At 41.1% G+C, this 17,412-nt stretch overlaps 1 protein-coding gene across 2 annotated transcripts; it reads right to left on the bottom strand.

Annotated features, from left to right (window-relative positions):
• Positions 1-237: 237 nt before the first annotated feature.
• Positions 238-15,961, bottom strand: tmem198aa (transmembrane protein 198aa). 2 transcript variants are annotated; one of them, XM_071525786.1, is made up of 8 exons: positions 15,790-15,961; positions 9,296-9,534; positions 8,505-8,717; positions 7,064-7,187; positions 2,290-2,380; positions 2,203-2,236; positions 2,079-2,168; positions 238-390 (listed from the first exon to the last, which is right to left on the bottom strand). In XM_071525786.1, the coding sequence occupies exons 1-8, from the start codon at positions 15,959-15,961 to the stop codon at positions 238-240; spliced, it is 1,116 nt and encodes a 371-aa protein (XP_071381887.1). The 2 variants fall into 2 exon arrangements, with proteins under 2 accessions (XP_071381887.1, XP_071381886.1); XM_071525785.1 differs by having other exon boundaries at positions 2,079-2,380.
• Positions 15,962-17,412: the final 1,451 nt, after the last annotated feature.

Below are 17,412 nucleotides of genomic sequence, written 5' to 3'. Positions count from 1 at the left end.
CCAGTTTTGAGATGAGAAACCCAGTGTGGGACTCAACCACGTCGCCTTCGGGACACAGTGAGTTCCTGTCGCTCTAACAGGCAGTTGATTAGGTTGGCACGGTAAAATTAGGTGTTATATCCCCAACTGTGACACAGGGGTTTGAAGTAGCCTCCAGTATGTGTGTGTGTGTGCGTGTGTGTGTGTGTGTGTGTGTGTGTGCGTGTGTGTGTGTGCATATGTATATATATCGCAGTCTCAGACGCGTACTGGGGGTCCACTGGGGGCCGTGAGGGGCACTTGAGAGCCGCAGTCGTAGTCGAGCTCGGCCATACGAGAGCGGCTCATCATCCGACCGTGGGAGTACGCCCGTCTGTCCGTCTGTCTGTCCCTGAAGCTCCTGATGTAGCTCTGTGGACACACAGACAGGAAAGAGTTGGGATAGGGATATATAGTATACAGATACAGAGGTAGAGGAAGATGTAGATATCGAACGATGACAGTAAAACCACAAAAACCATGTCATAGATGCATGTATGTCATGCTGAATAGCAATCACTTTAGGTCTAAAAGATGGAAAAAACATTGTTTGAATCTGATTAATCTAATTGAGAGAATTGCAAACTCAGATGCAAAAAGATGAACAGGGAATAATATTTCAATTAGAAGAACTTACCCATTTTACAAGATAAGTGTGACAATTTGTTAACTGGTCAAATTAACTTGAATGTTGTAATGGACATCTAGAAGTCTAGACCTGATCCACGATTCACATGTCACTGTAATTTATCTAAGATCTGTGGTCCGTTCTGATTTTGAGGCTCTAAAACCTTTGGTTACATTTGTACAGTTTGTAAACACACAAGCACAGACTTGTAAAGTTGAAACACTTATTTCCCATTTATAAGCAAAAATCTTCATTTATTTATGTGAATGTAAATACAATTTATAAGGCTAAATAAATTACAGACTGGGACTTTAAAGCTCTATCCCATCCGAATATTGAGTTATTCCATTATTTTTTAAGTTACACTGGTAGCTGCTCTCTCTCATCTCCTCTGCATTAATACAGCAGGGGCCATGGAATCCTATTTACCAAAAGCAGCACTGAACAAGCATATTGGAGCAGAAAACTTGCGCATTTTAATTAATTTGTTACCATGACCCTTAACGCCCTCAGACAGCTGCAAAGAGAGCAACATTATAATTTTTCAACCAATTCCTTTTGAGGGCGGCACACGCATATAAAGTGAGCCTTTCTATCAGATCTGAGACTATTATGAATATCAAGTCGTCCTATTTGAAGATAAAGTGATGTTGAACTTTGGTAGTACCTTGGGTTGTGTAACTTCCTGGCCATGATATACAGTAACCCCAAAATTGGTGATTCTCTGTTATCTGTTGCTCCGGTACAGACAATTGGAGAATCGTGTTTTTTTCTCTCTCCATTCACTGCCATTATACAGCAAAACAAGGCTCAAAATCACATAAACAAACGTGAACAAAGCAGATTGTGAAAGATATAAAAAAACCTAGTAATTCTGCAGATTTTTTTTAAGTGAATCTTTATGTTATTAAACCAACAAGTGAAACATTAAAATCCGGTGTAGAAGAATTTCAGTGTTATACTTGTTCAAACTGAAATTTTAATAACATAAAGAAAGCGATTCAAAATTCTGCAGAATTACTAGATTTTTTTATATATTGTCAGAAACTGCTTTGTTTGCATTTGTGCTAGAAGCGTGATTTTGAGATCTGTTCCACCATAAAATGGCAGTGAATGGGAAGAGAAAAAAAAAGCAATTCTCCAATCGCCTCTACCGGAGCCCTGGAGCAACAGATAACAGAGAATCACCAGTTTTTAGGTTTTATCATGTCCAGGAAGCTACACAATAGAGAAAAGTAGAATGGTGTGCACATCCAGCCCAACCTGGGTACAGGTGCAGGACAAAATCAGCAACTTACAGAGACAAGGAACGATGTCCGCACACTGAATATTCAGCTTATATGAGGTTATATTCAGTGTGCAGACATCCTTCCTGCAGAAAAGTTCACCATCACTTTAAGAATACAGGTCCTAGAGTCTACCAGGATCTTACCGGTGACAGCACGTCTCCATCAAAGCGCCGTACAGGGTTGGTCTTGCGGTGGTAGCCCGGTTCGGTCTGGGGAGGCGGGGCTTTGGGGGGCTGAGAGCCCTGGGTTTGGTGATGGGGGTGGGACGCCCCTGGGTGATGGTACTGCTGGTGGTGGTGGTGGTGGGAGTGGGGCTTCTGCTTGAGGTTGGTCTTCTGGTTCTGCCGTTTCTTCTTCTTCTTGTTCTCCTTCTCCTTTTTCAGCCTCTCTTCCCGCTGACGGATCCGCATGAGCTGGACCCTCCGCTGCTGTCGGCTCAAAACCACTGGAGACAGAGAGAGGAGGGAGATTGGAATAATTACAAAACAAAGTTCGGCAAAAGGTGAAAGGATGAACTGGAGATACGACAGAGAAAAAGACAGTGAGATTAAAATGAATGAGTGGAAATGAGGAGACAGTATTGGCCTGAGAGAGAGAGAGAGAGAGAACTGAGAGAAAATGAGTGAGAGATCACATCAGAGGGAGAGAGAGTAAGAGATAAAGACCATAGAGAGACAGAGATAGAGAGAGATGTCGGAGTGTGAATGGGAGAGAGAGAGAGAGAAAGACATCAGAGAGAGAGAGAGAGAGAGAGAGAGAGAGAGAGTTACAGAGCAAGAGAACAAAAACAATGTAGATATACTGACAGGAGAGAGTAAACGAGGAAAAAAATCAAGTTAAATGTATGAGGGAATAGGGTCACGCTAGTAAGAGTGAGGCAGCGGAGAGAGAGAGAGAGAGCAATGGATAATTATGAGAGTGAACAAGAACAGAATAACATGAAGAAAGAAATGAGAGAGGATGAGATAGAGAGAAAGAAGAGGAACTGTCCATTCACTTTCAAATATTTAAGGATATTTTTTAATGATACATTCTTTAATTGCTGTTGGTGAACTATCCCCAGGGGATTTTTGGTGAGTGCAGGCTAAAAGAAAAAAAAACAACCCCAAAAAACAAAAAAACAATCTGAACATATGCAAGTTCATTCATTCATGACCATTTCCTTCGTTCTGTCCAATCAGTTGACAGACAGATGATTTTCCTCACTGCATGTACTGTACTCACACTGGGCTGTTGAGACTGTTGACATATTGTGAGTAGGAGAGTGTTTGTGTTATTTTCACACCCTCCCCGGCAACAGATGACAAAACTTCAGCCCGTCTCGCTGTCCACTGATTACCCATCTGATTATTTTGCATGTGTGTGTGTGTGTGTGTTTGTAAGTGTTTGTATGTGTGTGTGTTGTGTGTATGTGAGAAAGATCTGTTTCATCTCCATTTTGTAGGGTCCAAATGTTGCCACAAGTACAAGGACCTTGCTGTACCTCGTGCAGAAAATATGTGTGCTCCACTGTTTGTGTGTGTGTGTGCGTGTGTGTGTGTGTGTGTGTGTGTGTGTGTGTGTGTGTGTGTGTGTGTGTGTGTTATGAGGTCCATTGTTGTTGTCTCTTTGGGCAGAGGGGGGGATAGCTAACGAGGCACCATCTGCCAGGGAAACCGCTTAATGATATTCACCCCATTCTCCTCCTCTACTCACCCCACCTCAGTCCCCTCTGGCCACATGCCGCTGTGTGTCTGTGTTTGTGTGTGTGTGTGTGTGTGTGTGTGCGTGTGTGTTCTATTATTGGCAGCAGTTTTTTGTATTCTTGAATTCTAATTGACGGCAAATTGAACATATTTATGAAACAACCAGAATTTCTGTTCTAATTTAACTGCATTTAATGGTTTCAAAGCATCATTATCGCTTGTGGTCGATAATATTGTTTATATTCCGGAAAGTCTTCATCAGCCTGTATTTCTTGCACTGATGCATGCAAATGAATATATGTAAATAAATTAATGTTTACATGTGATTGTGCCCCGCTCACCCATTTTGCCCCACTTCCTCTCCACCCCATCCCCCTCCTCGCCCCTCCCCCATAACACCTGCCCCCTCTTTTCTCATCCACATCATTGCTCATCCTCCTTTCTCTTGCACGCCATTTCCATTGGTCAATTTATTCAAATGTGGGGGCTGGGTGGGGAAGGCCAAGCACTGTTTTTATTTTCTTTTTTAAATTGTTTTCATAAGTCAGTGTTTTCACATGTCATTACTGGCTTAGGCTTGACTTACATTGACCCAGTATTGACAAGTTGCAGCAGTTAAAAAAAGACTAAGTGCATAACACTGGCTTAGCCTCAGCTGCAGGCAAGGTTGTGTTAGTTACCTTAAAGAATACTTCAGGGCTAATTTAAACGGCCATTATAACTAACCTACAATGATGGCATTAATCTATATATCAGCCTCTATCGGTTATCAGCAAGAAATGCGACAACATTGATAGAACGTAATCTTATTTGCCTCCTATATAAGTCTCTGGCACAGCCTTCATCCCCTTGACCTATAGTGGCATGTAATTGACAGAAACATTTTCACATTTTCAAAATAGAGTTGAATAAGCTAGCTAATTAGCAGAGATCTAATAGGAACCTCTAGTGAAGAGGTACTGTAATATATCACCATGCAAAACACTGTAATAATAATACTGCTTTGTCATTTGCTTTGTGGGCTTGAAAACGATGCTTATTAGCCTTCGTAGCTGAAATGTTTTGTGATGCCGGTTGCTCGCTTGGAGAACCGTCTTCTATTGCTGAGCAGTCGAAAATGCAAATGGCGGTGGGGGGTCTTGAATCTCCAATGGGTGGGGAGCTTTTGATCTAAAACAGAGTAGGGATCAGAAAGTGAGTTTTGGAAGCCAGAAATCTCAGCAGCTGGCAAAGTAATCATCCAGTCACTGGTATTGATCAACAACGCTATCAACTCCTTGCAGAATTGTGGTCATTTTATGTTCTGGGGTAGTAAAAATCTCACTTATTGCCCCTTTAAGAGAGAATTAAGCTTATTCAGTAAACACCTGCTCTCTCTTCTCTACACTTAACCTCTTCCACCTCCTCCTCTTTCTTCTCCTCCCTGCAATTTCCTCCTTCTTCTCCCCAATCTAAAGCTTTTAACCTAAACAAAATAAGGCCACCACGGGCCGTATCTATGGCAACAAGCATAACGTACACACACACACACACACACACACACAAACACACACACACACACACACACACGCATACATGTTCTGTTTTCTCTGTCTATCTCTCACACACACGCACAATTGCACACTTTTCATAGTATAGCCAAAAAGCTTCCTCTATCTCTTTGCCCACACACTCTGACTGGAAGCCGTGGCAGCTCGCTATTTTATCCCATTATAAGGGGCCATGTGTGACTCCTTCTAAGGAATTGAATAACACCCAATGTCATACCATAGCAGAGATCAAATGAGTGAGTGAGTGAGTGATGTGTGCTTCACTCTCTCTGTATTTAATGTATGTGTGAGAGTGAGTGACTGAGTGAGAGACTGTCAGAGAGAGAGAGAGAGATAAATATACTCTCTCTCCCTCTTCCTTGGTGCATGCATGTGCTGTGTGTACATGTGTTTATGTACTGTACGCGCGTGTATGCATGTGTGTGTGTGTCTGTGTGTGTATGTGTGTGTGTGTGTGGTGTGTGTGTGTGTGTGTGTTAGGTGTGTGTGAGCGTGTGTGTGTGGGTCTTCATGCCATCTGTGTTGTGGTTGCTTTCGGACTAGACTAGGCCTGTTTCTGCAAATAACACATTCTGCTGACAAGGCCAGTGTTTGTGGGAGGAATGTGTATCTTACACACACACACACACCCACACACACACACACACACACACACTGATGCACACATTATGCCCCAGTTCCCTGACTTCATGGAGTGCTGTGCTTATGATTTATAAAGCAATGAAACTGCCTATTTAATAAAATCTCCGTAGGAAGGATTTGTCAGACTTGATAAAATAGTGACAGCTTTCAGCAGTGGGCTGTGTGGGATAGATACTGAAAGGAGGCTTATTATCATTCTGTGTAGACATGCTTTCTGAGAACACAAGTTTGATCTTTAAACCAAATTCAAAATAGACAAATACCAATTGTGTGCGGAGAGTGGCACTTGTTGATTTAAAATGAAACTGGGTTAAACGTTTCTTTAATGAATGAAGTTCAGTGTCCTTATTAAACACATACGTGTGCATGCACAAACACACATGCAGACACACACACACAGTCCTTACTGAATGGGTATGGCAGGAGCATTGATAGATTGATCGATAGAGTGAGATGTTGCACTAAGATTGATTGGAATAACTGAAACTAGTGACTAGTGACACAATGTTTCTGCAGAATACTTCATACCTTCATACACACACAATACCTTCATTTGTTCCTTAGTTTCTTCCTTCTTTCCTTAACTCCTATCCTAAATGACTGACTGAATCACTCACTCACTTCTCTCTAATTCACTCATTCACTTGTGTACTTACATTCTTGGATGGTAGTGGATGGTAATTAGAATTTGAAGCCAAGATATTCATGTAAAAATACACCCTGTCTCAGCAGTCTAAACCACAAATTGGGTCTGCAACTGAAAAGAGTGTCCCATCCCCACTGACTGAGACCCTGCAGATTCTCCCTATTAGCCCAAACTGCTCACAGATGTCAGGTATGGTGACAGGACGTGACAGGAAGTGACAATTTGAAACTTAAGAGCAAAATACAAAACTCATAAAAACTGTGCTCGGTCCAGAGAAAGTTGGCCTCACCAACAGTGGTTGAAAATGCTGTGAAAAGATTTTATTTTTTCATAATCTCCTCCCCTAATAGCCACAATGAAGAAGACATTTAAGTCAGAGGAGTATGCAGTTTACTTACATTACATTTCATGATTTCTTGGTGATGAAATCCTTCAAACTTTCAAAAATTCACATAATTATCTCCCACTGCCAAGATGCAATATCGACAACATGACCCACAGCTGTGTAATTCTAAAATAGGCTGCTCCAACCACATCAATACCAATCAAACTTGGCTCTGGTAAAGAGCATCTGGTTGGGTCTGCAGTAAAACAGCATCACTCACCCTCCGTGTGGGAATATCCCTCTGCGGTGACTTTCCATTGGATCAGCACTCCCAGCAAGGCCAGGACAGGCCACACCGCCAAGATGACCCAGGTGAACCAGCACACCGGCCTCTTTGGCGCCACCTACAAAGATCACAGTTGCGATTTCAGTTAAATATTTTTTTTTTCCTTCTAATAATTTAAATAATTTAATCTAATTTCCATAAAGTGAGTAATTTCCTAATTTCCAACTCAATGAAAACAGGTTTCTCAGAGGTTATAATGCGTCATGAATATTTCAAGAGTTTAATTCCAATTTGAAATAACCGCCATTTGAATAAATTACCGAGTCCCTAGTACGAACATACAATCATTAAGGAATATCAATGAGGATATTAAGCATCTAATACCTTTGCTTACAAAAATAATTAAATAAAATAACACTATTGAGGATGAAACTTTCTTTATTTACAAAATATTAAGTAATGAACTTCAGGTAGCATTTATTTCTCAAAATGGATACATAGCATTCTGGAATTAAACCTTTCGTTTGAAAATATTGAAACAAATCTTGACTCATTTTAGTTTTTCTCAAATGATAAAGATCCTGTGCCTTATTATGCAGACGCTTCTTGATCTTGATAAAAGTCTAACTACAGAAATCAGTGGTTGTAGGAAAGTTAAAGGTATATTAATGAATGAACATGAAGAAGGACGCTGCTGAAAGTGCTCAAATTGAGAACAAGATGGCGGTTAAGAATTAGATTAACTTTGTCGCTCCAAATCCACACGCCATGGAGTAGAGAGATTTAAGATTCAGTTCAACAAAAAGTCTCTCACTGATGTCAATAGTGCACCGGCTGTATACAGACAGTCGATGGTACTTCACATACTCTCTCTTAATCATCCCATGTCTCCCTCATCCCCGCACTACACACACACCAAATGCACCAAACCCCCCAGTTCTCTCATAAACATGTAATGCACCGATGCCGATGACGGCTCGATAATGCAGACAACAGTTCGCTCAAACACACTCTTGCCCTCCTTCTCTCTCCCAACCCGACAACCCCCAGGCACACTGCTAGCTTGAATGTTTTGTAGACAGACCACCAAGGCTCTATAAAGTACTCAATAGGTCAATGGTGATTCTCTCTCTCTCTCTTTCTCTCTCTCTCTCTCTCTCACACATACACACACTCACACCTACCTTGAGTCTCATAGACATAGTCGACTGAGGAAAACAGCTCAATAATGTTATCCAAGGAGACAGTAATGATGTTTGAGCTGAACACACACACACACACACACACACACACACCCTCAAACACACACACACACTTTCTTACCTTGAGTCTGTAGAAAACATTATGCATTAAGGTGAGCTTTAAAGAAGCGCAAAGTAACTTTTTCTCGCTGTCTCACAACCCCTCTTGTAAACACACACACAAGCGCGCTTACCTTGAGCCTCTCGTAGACGTAGTGCACCAAGGCGAACAGCTCAATAAAGTAATCCACGGTGACGGTGATGATGGCAGAGCCGAAGGTGGCGGTGGAGAGGGTGACAAAGCAGCGCTGCCATTGGAGGGTGAGGACGGCAAATAGCGTGCCAGAACCCAGGAGAACGCCCAGAGGAACCCACACTGTCTTGGGGTGGTAGAACTCCTCCATTACCTTGGAGACAGGATGGTGTGGAGGACAGAAAACAATGCTAATTTTGTTTTGGCAGTTGGTACTTATCACTGGAACTAAGAAAAACACCCTTGTTTCTATTTTGACCATCAAGCATTTTGAGTTCATCCAATGGGGCTTTGAAAGGGTTTTCCTAAGCACTAATGATGGTCGAATTTGTCTCAACCCACATAGTAGCATGTAATCCTTCAACTGAAGTTAAAACATGAAAATTGGAGTTACAAGGTTTTCACATGACAGCAGCATTATGCTTTCTATGTCCATAAAGCTCATTTGTATTGACGTGAAAAAAAGAGAACAAGGGACAGAGGGCGAAGTAAAGAAAGACGGAGATGAAGGTTAAGGAGAGAATAGTGTATACTGTAGCAAAATTGCTAATAAAGACAAGTTTGAACTCATTCTTGTTGATATGCAGTGAGATCCAGTAGAAAATGTAATGGATTATGTCAGACTTACATATCTATTTATTACGACCATTTATTTTAAGCAGCCTATGTGATATTTTCTTTGAGATGCTGTATGAAAATGAACACAAATCAACCCAAATCACATCTCCTCACCACCAGTGAAGCTACTCCAACCAGTAGGCCCAGCAGCAGGCCGACCATGAACAGTCCCACACTACGGACCAACATGGTCACCAGCCCACACAGGGTCCCGATGCCCAGGCCGATGCCCACCGAGGCCTCCACACTCAGCTGGGTGTCCATCACCCTCTCCTTGTAGCACAGCATGAAGATGACCACCGAGCCGAACATCAGGCCCGTCAGGAACATGACCGCCTTGAAGCAGCGGTAGCCTGCAGGAGAAGAGACAGGACACAGACATCTGTAAGTCTATCAGTCTATCACAAACATACAAAACACTGGTACATGCTGTAGCTGTATGTGCACACATGAGCCTGAAGCGGGGACAGTTAAACACACATCAAATACAACATGAAGACAAAATGAATCAACAAACAACATGGAGACACCTGTGAAAAACATAATTTCCTTGAAACTCTGGCAGCCTGAAAGAGAGAGGAATGGGCAACATATGAACAGGGACACAAATTCAAACACACACACATACACACACACACGCACAACAAGCAGTGATTGTGGTGGATAGGGGATGAAAGGAGTTAAGGCCAGGTTAAATCCATCCACACCAGCCTGCCTACTGTCATCCTGCCACAAACATCCAAAAACAAGCTTACAGTGAAGGAGAACTTCTGTTTCCTTGTGATAACCACAACTATAAAAAAGAGCCAACATATGATGACAGCTGGGAGGTACAGAGAATTTTTGTATTTGATCTCTGGTTTTATTTCATTATTTTTCTCTTACATTGTGCCTACACTCCTATAGCTATTGTTTGATTCAATGTAGATTGCTTTGCAAAAAGTGCTTCACGAATAAAGGGTATTATCAACTTACACAAGAAAAAGAGGAAAAGCGAATGCTATAGAGAGAGTGGGGACACATAAAGACCAGAAGAAACCCAGGGAAAAATGAACAGCTACCTTCCTGTGGTGGGTAAGGGAAAGAAAAGAAAAGAAAGGAGGAAAGAGATGGATATATGGACAGAACAATCATCCTCTATTATACAAAAAGTTCTCCAAATTCAGAAGTGAACAGCCATTCTCCATGTCTTTCTCTTTTCTTTATTTGCCTTTTCTATTGCCCTCCCTTTCCTTCTTAACTTCCTCTCTAACTCTCCCTCTTCCACCAATTTATTTCTATTTCAGCGTACTTTATCAGCATGATGAACACCGAAAAACAATCACGCCAAAGCATCAAAAGCTCAAATTCCCCACAGTTTTCAGTCAGTAAATCTCATCGCCCCTTGTATCTGTGTTTATTAATGTTTGTGTCTCTCTTTACTTTTCTCTGTGTCTCTTTTCTTTCGCTCTCTGTCTGCCCTCTCGGTCTCTTGGGGGCTCGACATCAGATTGTTATCTTTGTGTAATCAGGCATTGCGCAGCTGAGCCCGACAATGCTCTTCGTCTCATCCCATCCATTCTTCCACACCCTTCCCTCCTGTTCCTCCCTCCTTTATTCAATAAACCCTTTCAAGCCTTCTTTCTTCCCTTCTCTACTCAGTCCCTTGTCTATTCTATACATCATTTCAGCCTCCTTGCCCTTTCAACCCATAAAATGAATGAAAAAGGTTTTGTAAAAATGTCTGTATGTCACACAATAGTTTGAATTTCCTCTATAGCATGGGGCTAGAATGAATAGGAGTCAATGAGAGACATGAAATAATTATAATAGGAGCATAATAATAGAAGCATTTCAAAAGCATCTACAGTGCAGCAACCTAGACATTTGATTTGTCAGTCACTAATTCCCAACATTATTCTTCCATATAAGATAGTCAAGAATTTTAAACACCTGCTCTTTAGTTTCTGGTCTAGTTTCTACTCCTGTCCCTTATGTATTCTAATCTATACTCTACCCTCCTTTTTTTATACCCCTTACCTAATTTATTCTATACCTATCCTCTTGTCTCCCTAACCCTCATTTCCTTATACCATGCCCCTTCATTTGTTCCTACACACCTCCTCCCCTCTTCCTCAAACTTTCCACTCCACCCTCATCCATTTCTTTCCCCCTTTATCACTTGTCTTTCTTTCAACCCCACACAGATTCCTCATCCATTCATCCAACCCCTTATCTATCCCTTCTTTCATTCCTCATTGCCTCTCTTACTATTCCCCCAGCCATCCAACTTCTCATCCTCTCTGTTCAATCTGGTTTATTCACCTGCTGTATCTCTCCCTTCATCTCTCTTCTCCTGCCTTGCCCATCTCCTATAACATCATTAATCTCTTCTCCAGAAACCGCGTATCTCCGATTTTGGCTTGCTGTCTTACATAAACGACAGCTGAACCTTGTCTTCTCACAAACTGCTGAAGACCCTGGCTGGGACCGAGCCAAATCGTGCTGTGGTGACAATACTCGAGACTTGAAAATCAACCTCTCTTTTTCTCTCAAATCCTGAAAAACTGACTGCGGGGTTTCTGGGGAATATCAACAACTTGCATTGCTTCTCATTCGTCAAACAGCAATTTCATTTGGTCACAGAGAGCAAGATCTGGCACTGAGAGCAGAAATCCATGTCTTTGTTTCTGAGATGAGACGTGCCTCTTCTCTCTCTCTCTCTCTGTCTCTCTCTCTCTCTCTCTCTCTCAGAGCATACCATCAAACAAACAGACAGAGAAATAGACAACAGATGGCGAAGGATTGAGGAGTGGAAGTATCTGAAGTGAAAGTAAAATGATGCTGTTTTTGACGTCTTGTGACATGATGTCTTTTTGTCTCGGCTGCTGGGTTTTTGTTTTTTTTTTGTTTTTTTTTACCAGCATGTATGAAACTACCTTTTTTTTGTTGAATGAGATTCATTAAATTGGCAGTTTAGTCAGCTGGAAGCTGTTCAGTGTTTCGAAGCTAGTGGCACCAGCTGTGCACAAGTTCAAATGGAATAATAATATTTGTGACTAATGAGTTGTTTTTTTTTTTTTTTTACCAAAATACAGGCAGTTGCATCAATAAAAATATGTTTTTAACATAAAAAAAACCTCAACAACTTCCTCATGAAATTTCACTAAAACTGTGTGTTCATGGTTATTTCTCTGTGACATTGGGCCTCATGCAGGAAGTGATATACAAACAAATTTTCTCTTATTTTTGTTCGTATCCACGATTTGTTCTTATTTTGTTAGTACCCCATTGAATTCTTGGGATTCACCAATGTTTTCTTATTTTTGCTCTTCTCTTAGGTAAGAGAAAATGTTATGAGTGGTCGAGAGCACTCTTACCAAGATACGAAAAAACATCTCGTTTTCACAGTCCACAAAATGTTTGTCCAACGCAAGGAAATATAAATTTTAAATTTGAGGAACATAAAAAAATGCATGAATATCATATAATCAAATTTAGATTATTATATGTTTTAGAGTAATTATAATGATTGGATTATTAAATTTGTGGGCTAAAGAAATACTATTGATCCCAATTAAGACTATAAAAACCCTTGGATGATATTGCGTGCGTTCAGCTTTGGTGGCATCTCTCCAATTCCAGAGTATTTTCACACGGCACAACACCTGCCCTTATATGGTTTTTAGGGGGCGTTACCTATGCTAATAACAAACAATCGGCCACGCGCCTCCAATTTATGATCAAGTGGGATCATTCAGCACACCTGGGTAAGAGCAGATTTGGATGGTTAAGAACGTTTGATGCATCTGGACTTGACTTTTTTCTCTTAACAGAAAATATAAGAGAAATTTAAGAGAATGTTCCTGCATGAGGCCAAGTGTCTGTCTTGCAGAATTTCTATCTGTGTTTTTGTTTGTTTAAGATTTTTTTTTAGATTTATGTATTATATGTATAATAACTATTAGCACCCCCACACAGGTCAGCAGGTGCAGGATGTGAGTCACGTGATCTGAAGTTACTGATTAGACGTGATGAAAGATTGTAGCATTACAACATGTACTTAAGTTGCTGAGAGTAATTCTCATTTACTGACAAAATGATTTCACCAAAAACTTCATGGAGAGCTAACAAAAAATTTAGCAAAACAGCATTTGTTTTAGTTTATGCAGCATTGCATAAGCAATTCAACACCTTCATTGCAAGGCACTGTAATTAAGCAGCATGTTTGCAGTAGGCCTACAGTATGTACTATGTAAAACCAACTCTCTAGTACTGCTTGTATGCATCTGGCCTTGCATGTGCGTTCATTCTTGCAGACCCTTGCTGAATAATCGAGAACCTCCATCGCCCCAGCAAAAAAAAAAAATCTCTGCTGCTGCCACTGTACCTAGAAAATAACTGCAAGTAAATAATTGCACATTCCCCTAAGCAGACCTAAGGCCATACAACAAACCAAATTGTACTCATTAACAGAAAAGCATAAAATATTCTCAATATATTATCATACATATGCAATTGTTGTTCCTTTATACAATTGTGTCCCTTGATAGTCAAGTGGAGATAACATTTGTCATCCATAATTTCACCAGCAACACAAACAACTATGATGCAAAGTAGCTTGTGGTACCCTTAACGGCAGATCCCTCTCTTTAATTATTTATTGGCTACTCTTCCTAGTAATGACTTTAAATCCAAACTCATTAGGATAACCCCTAACTGCATGTGATGCAATCAAGTGTAGTCACTCACTAGGTAAAAAAATAACAAGTACGCACTAAGCCTCAAGTAGGGACTTTCCGCCCTAACATTTGAATTAACTCATACATGAGCAGTGCAACAGAGTCTAGGCATTCGGTGGATGACAGGGACTGTAATGTAAAAACACCACAGGGGATCGCTGACAGTTCTGGTTTTTATTTCCGGTTAATTCTAAAAGTCTGGGCTTCTTTGTGTCTTCCCAAAGCACTGCTGCAATCATTTAGTTGAAAGACTCAGACTTTGTGCTCCACATGCCTGTGTCTCAGCAGAGAAGCAGCAGAAGATTAGATGTTTTCCTCTTTAAAAAGACGGCAGGCAGTCCACTCTCCTTGGTAGTTTTTTAGACTGTAGGGATGATGACAGAGATTTTGGACAGGGGAGATACGGGAGAGAGAGAGGGGGGGGGCTTTGGCTGGATTTGATCATAGCCAAGAGGAGATACGGGTCTTAAAGTGGAAAACCACTGAATTTCCGCTTTGAAATATGTCACACCTATGCCATGTGACAGTTCAGTCTGTAGGAATGAGAGTTCACTATTGACTCACATAGCCAGAAACAAGAGAACCATTTGTCCCACTCCTTAATCAATAATATCACAACGATATACATCAGCAGAGGAGACTTAACTGGGGATGACAGAATAGGTGACTAACAGCACTCAGGAGAATTTTCAGGGAAAAGGGACACATTTTCTGGCACTTTCTTTGCACTTGTATACATTGAAATAAAGCTTGCATGGATGTAGCTCCTCACATAAACATTCAATGAGTCCACAAAGTCAGTCTTGAATTCACTGCCAATGGTACACCTGCATATTTTGTATTTTGATGAGCTCACAAATTAAAGCCCAGGTTCTCTGGTTTTGTAGCTTTGGGGGAAGAGTTGTTTGTGTTTGCAAATATACACTGAACCGCCTCGAGAGCATCAAAAATCAGGGGCATAGCTGGTAATAACTTAGTTCATAGACTTAGCACATACTGTAACCTACAGTAGTGGCAACCGTGCGCACAAATTTTCGTGATAGCTAATGGTGGATGAAGTGCATGCATTTTGACATTAAATTCAGCTAATGTTAAATAATGTTAACTTATAAAAGCAGCTAATAATGCAACAACTGAACAGGTAGTGTTAGCTAGTTATGCAAAAAAAAGGGCCTCTGCCCCTCCTGAGGTACCGTCACTTCCCTGATTCATTTGATTGTGTGAACTGTGGTACTGCATTTGGCCTGTTTTGATTGGATGGTTGTGTGAATCAGTAATGTCAAATGCTGTCCTCCTATCTGTGTCCCCACATGACAAGAGTACTAATGTGCTTTCGTAAGCCTGCATGGGTCCCAGGACAAGAAATTACATTTCTCAAAAAGTGAAGTGACACACTATCTCCTGTCATCTGCATGTAATGTATCCATATGGTAATTAGGATTTTTGCTTTAAGCCTATGAGTTAGCAATTTTCCCGGGACGATGACGCCTCTGGAAAATGTTTGACATTTGTTGCCCATTTTGTCCTCCATATCTAGCAAGCTAATATTTCATCTTCTGGCTAAATGATGTGTTAAAATTAATATCTGATTTCCATAATAGCTTTTGATAGCAAAAAAAAATACAGCCGTTCTAAAAAGAATAGCTACAGTACACATAACTGATGATGATTAGTTCTTTCCCTCCGGCAACGAGAGAAGCAGGATACAGAGAGTACAAGCTTCAAGCTGTATTTTTAATGTCTGACCCAGACACCAGATTTTCAAATTACTGTAGCAGGGTTTTATGATGACAGGATTTTCATGAAAGAGCATCCTTCTCTGAGCCCAATTACTGCATGATAACTTTTTCAGACCACAGAGTTTCCCAGTGCAGCTTTGTGACTTACCAAAGAAGCAGTAGATGATTCCAAACAGGCAGCACATGGAGCAGACCACTGACGGCACGATCTCATATCGCCTCTCTATCTCCTGGTCACACCTCAGCACCCCGTCAGCCCCACCCAGCACCCCAGGGGGAGGGGTAAGCTTGAAGGGCAACACCTGGCTGGTGGAAGTCATGATGCCTGAAGTGGAGGGAGGGGCGGGGTTTAGGGAGGGGGAGAAGAGGGGGTGGGGGGGTGGAGTAGGGACGACTGGTTCAGTGGGACTCGCCCATTGAGATGTTTCCACCTGTGAAAGGGAGAAATTGATAGTTGGAGAAAGAGAGAGAGTGATGGAGAGAGAAGGCAGGAGGAGGGAGCAAAGGCAGGAGGAAGGGGGTGAGATGGAAAGAGAGAAGAGAAGAGAGAGTGATTATTGATTGCTCATTTTAAGTACTCCACTATAACTGCTGACTGTGCATTAAGCAAGGTCTATAATTTTGGAAAAAAAACATCTGAACACAACCACTCTCATCACAGGACTGCCAATGCACATGATTAGACTGCATCATAAAAACTGCAACGCAACCACTCTCATCCACAGTTGGATATAAATAGGTTGCTACAAATTGTTGCCACCAGTTTGCAAATGTTTGACCGGTAGTAGCAGGTCTACAGCACACAGATAATGGTTACCATGGAAAGTTCAACAGAACAAATTTGCATAAATTTGCATGTTGTGGGAAATTTGTGGCACAATTGCAAGACTGTTTGCGAGAAGCTAAGGTTTGTGTAAGGGTAAAGACAGCGACCCGTTATACGTTTGCACCTCGGTTCAGCTCCATCCAGCTCTGCAGCACTCTAATCACTTTGCTCCAGGCGATACAACGGCAAATACTCACTGATGTTGTATTGCCTAGCTGAGAGGCTAAAAACAGAGGTTGTCATAACATTATACAGTACAAATTACTGATGCACTATTGACCATAGATAGTGTTTCACTATATCTTCTGAGTACATGGCCTGCCAGGATAAACATTACAACACACTCTCATCAGGAAGGGAAACACAAGAGTGATTATTGATTGTTTGTTCTCTAAGTACTGAATATATTTGCTGATAGTGCATTTAGTGCAATATAAGCAGGATGAACATTCTGCATAAATAAGATTACATGGGAAAGCGAATACAGATGTAATCATGTAAACTGCAACGTTTAAAAGCAAAAACTAAAAAACTAAATTGCATGACCGTATTTATGGGCAAAGTAATGCTACTGGAATTTATTTATTCGCAAGGTAAAAACACTACAGCATAAACAGAACAGAGATTCTAATTACTTTAGGCAATCAGGAGCAAAAAATCTTTGAACTCCAAGGCCTATGAAACTAATATGCAGGGAATCCTGCAGAAGATGTACATCAGAATGTTTTTCTCTGACAGGTATGGAAAGGGCAAAACTTATAAGCCACTCTAACCAGAGCCATTGCACCAGAAACACATTACATCAAGCTGCTGGAGAGAAGATGAAAGATATAAAGCAATACAGACTTGAGACCATGAACATTTTAAAGGATGGCAATGGGCAATATTGCCTGCAAAAAGGGATGGGGATCCATAACTGGGAAAAAAAAACAAAAGTAGACCACA

Source organism: Centroberyx affinis, unplaced genomic scaffold, assembly GCF_046629955.1.
Source record: "Centroberyx affinis isolate AG114_WGS23_722 - 3 ecotype Tasmania unplaced genomic scaffold, CSIRO-AGI_Caff_v1 ptg001337l_1, whole genome shotgun sequence".
Taxonomy (NCBI): Eukaryota; Metazoa; Chordata; class Actinopteri; order Beryciformes; family Berycidae; genus Centroberyx; species Centroberyx affinis.
Note: the sequence above shows the minus strand (reverse complement) of the source record. Positions and strands in the feature narration are given on the sequence as shown.

What these genes read in the sequence shown, in the direction of transcription:
- tmem198aa (XM_071525785.1), bottom strand. Translation starts at nt 15,961, where the DNA reads ATGACTTCCACCAGCCAGGTGTTGCCCTTCAAGCTTACCCCTCCCCCT. An exon ending in TTGGAGTAGCTTCACTGGTG is followed by an intron (nt 8,718 to 9,295) that starts GTGAGGAGATGT and finishes CCTGTCTCCAAG; the next exon opens with GTAATGGAGGAGTTCTACCA. An exon ending in ACGTCTACGAGAGGCTCAAG is followed by an intron (nt 7,188 to 8,504) that starts GTAAGCGCGCTT and finishes TGATCTTTGTAG; the next exon opens with GTGGCGCCAAAGAGGCCGGT.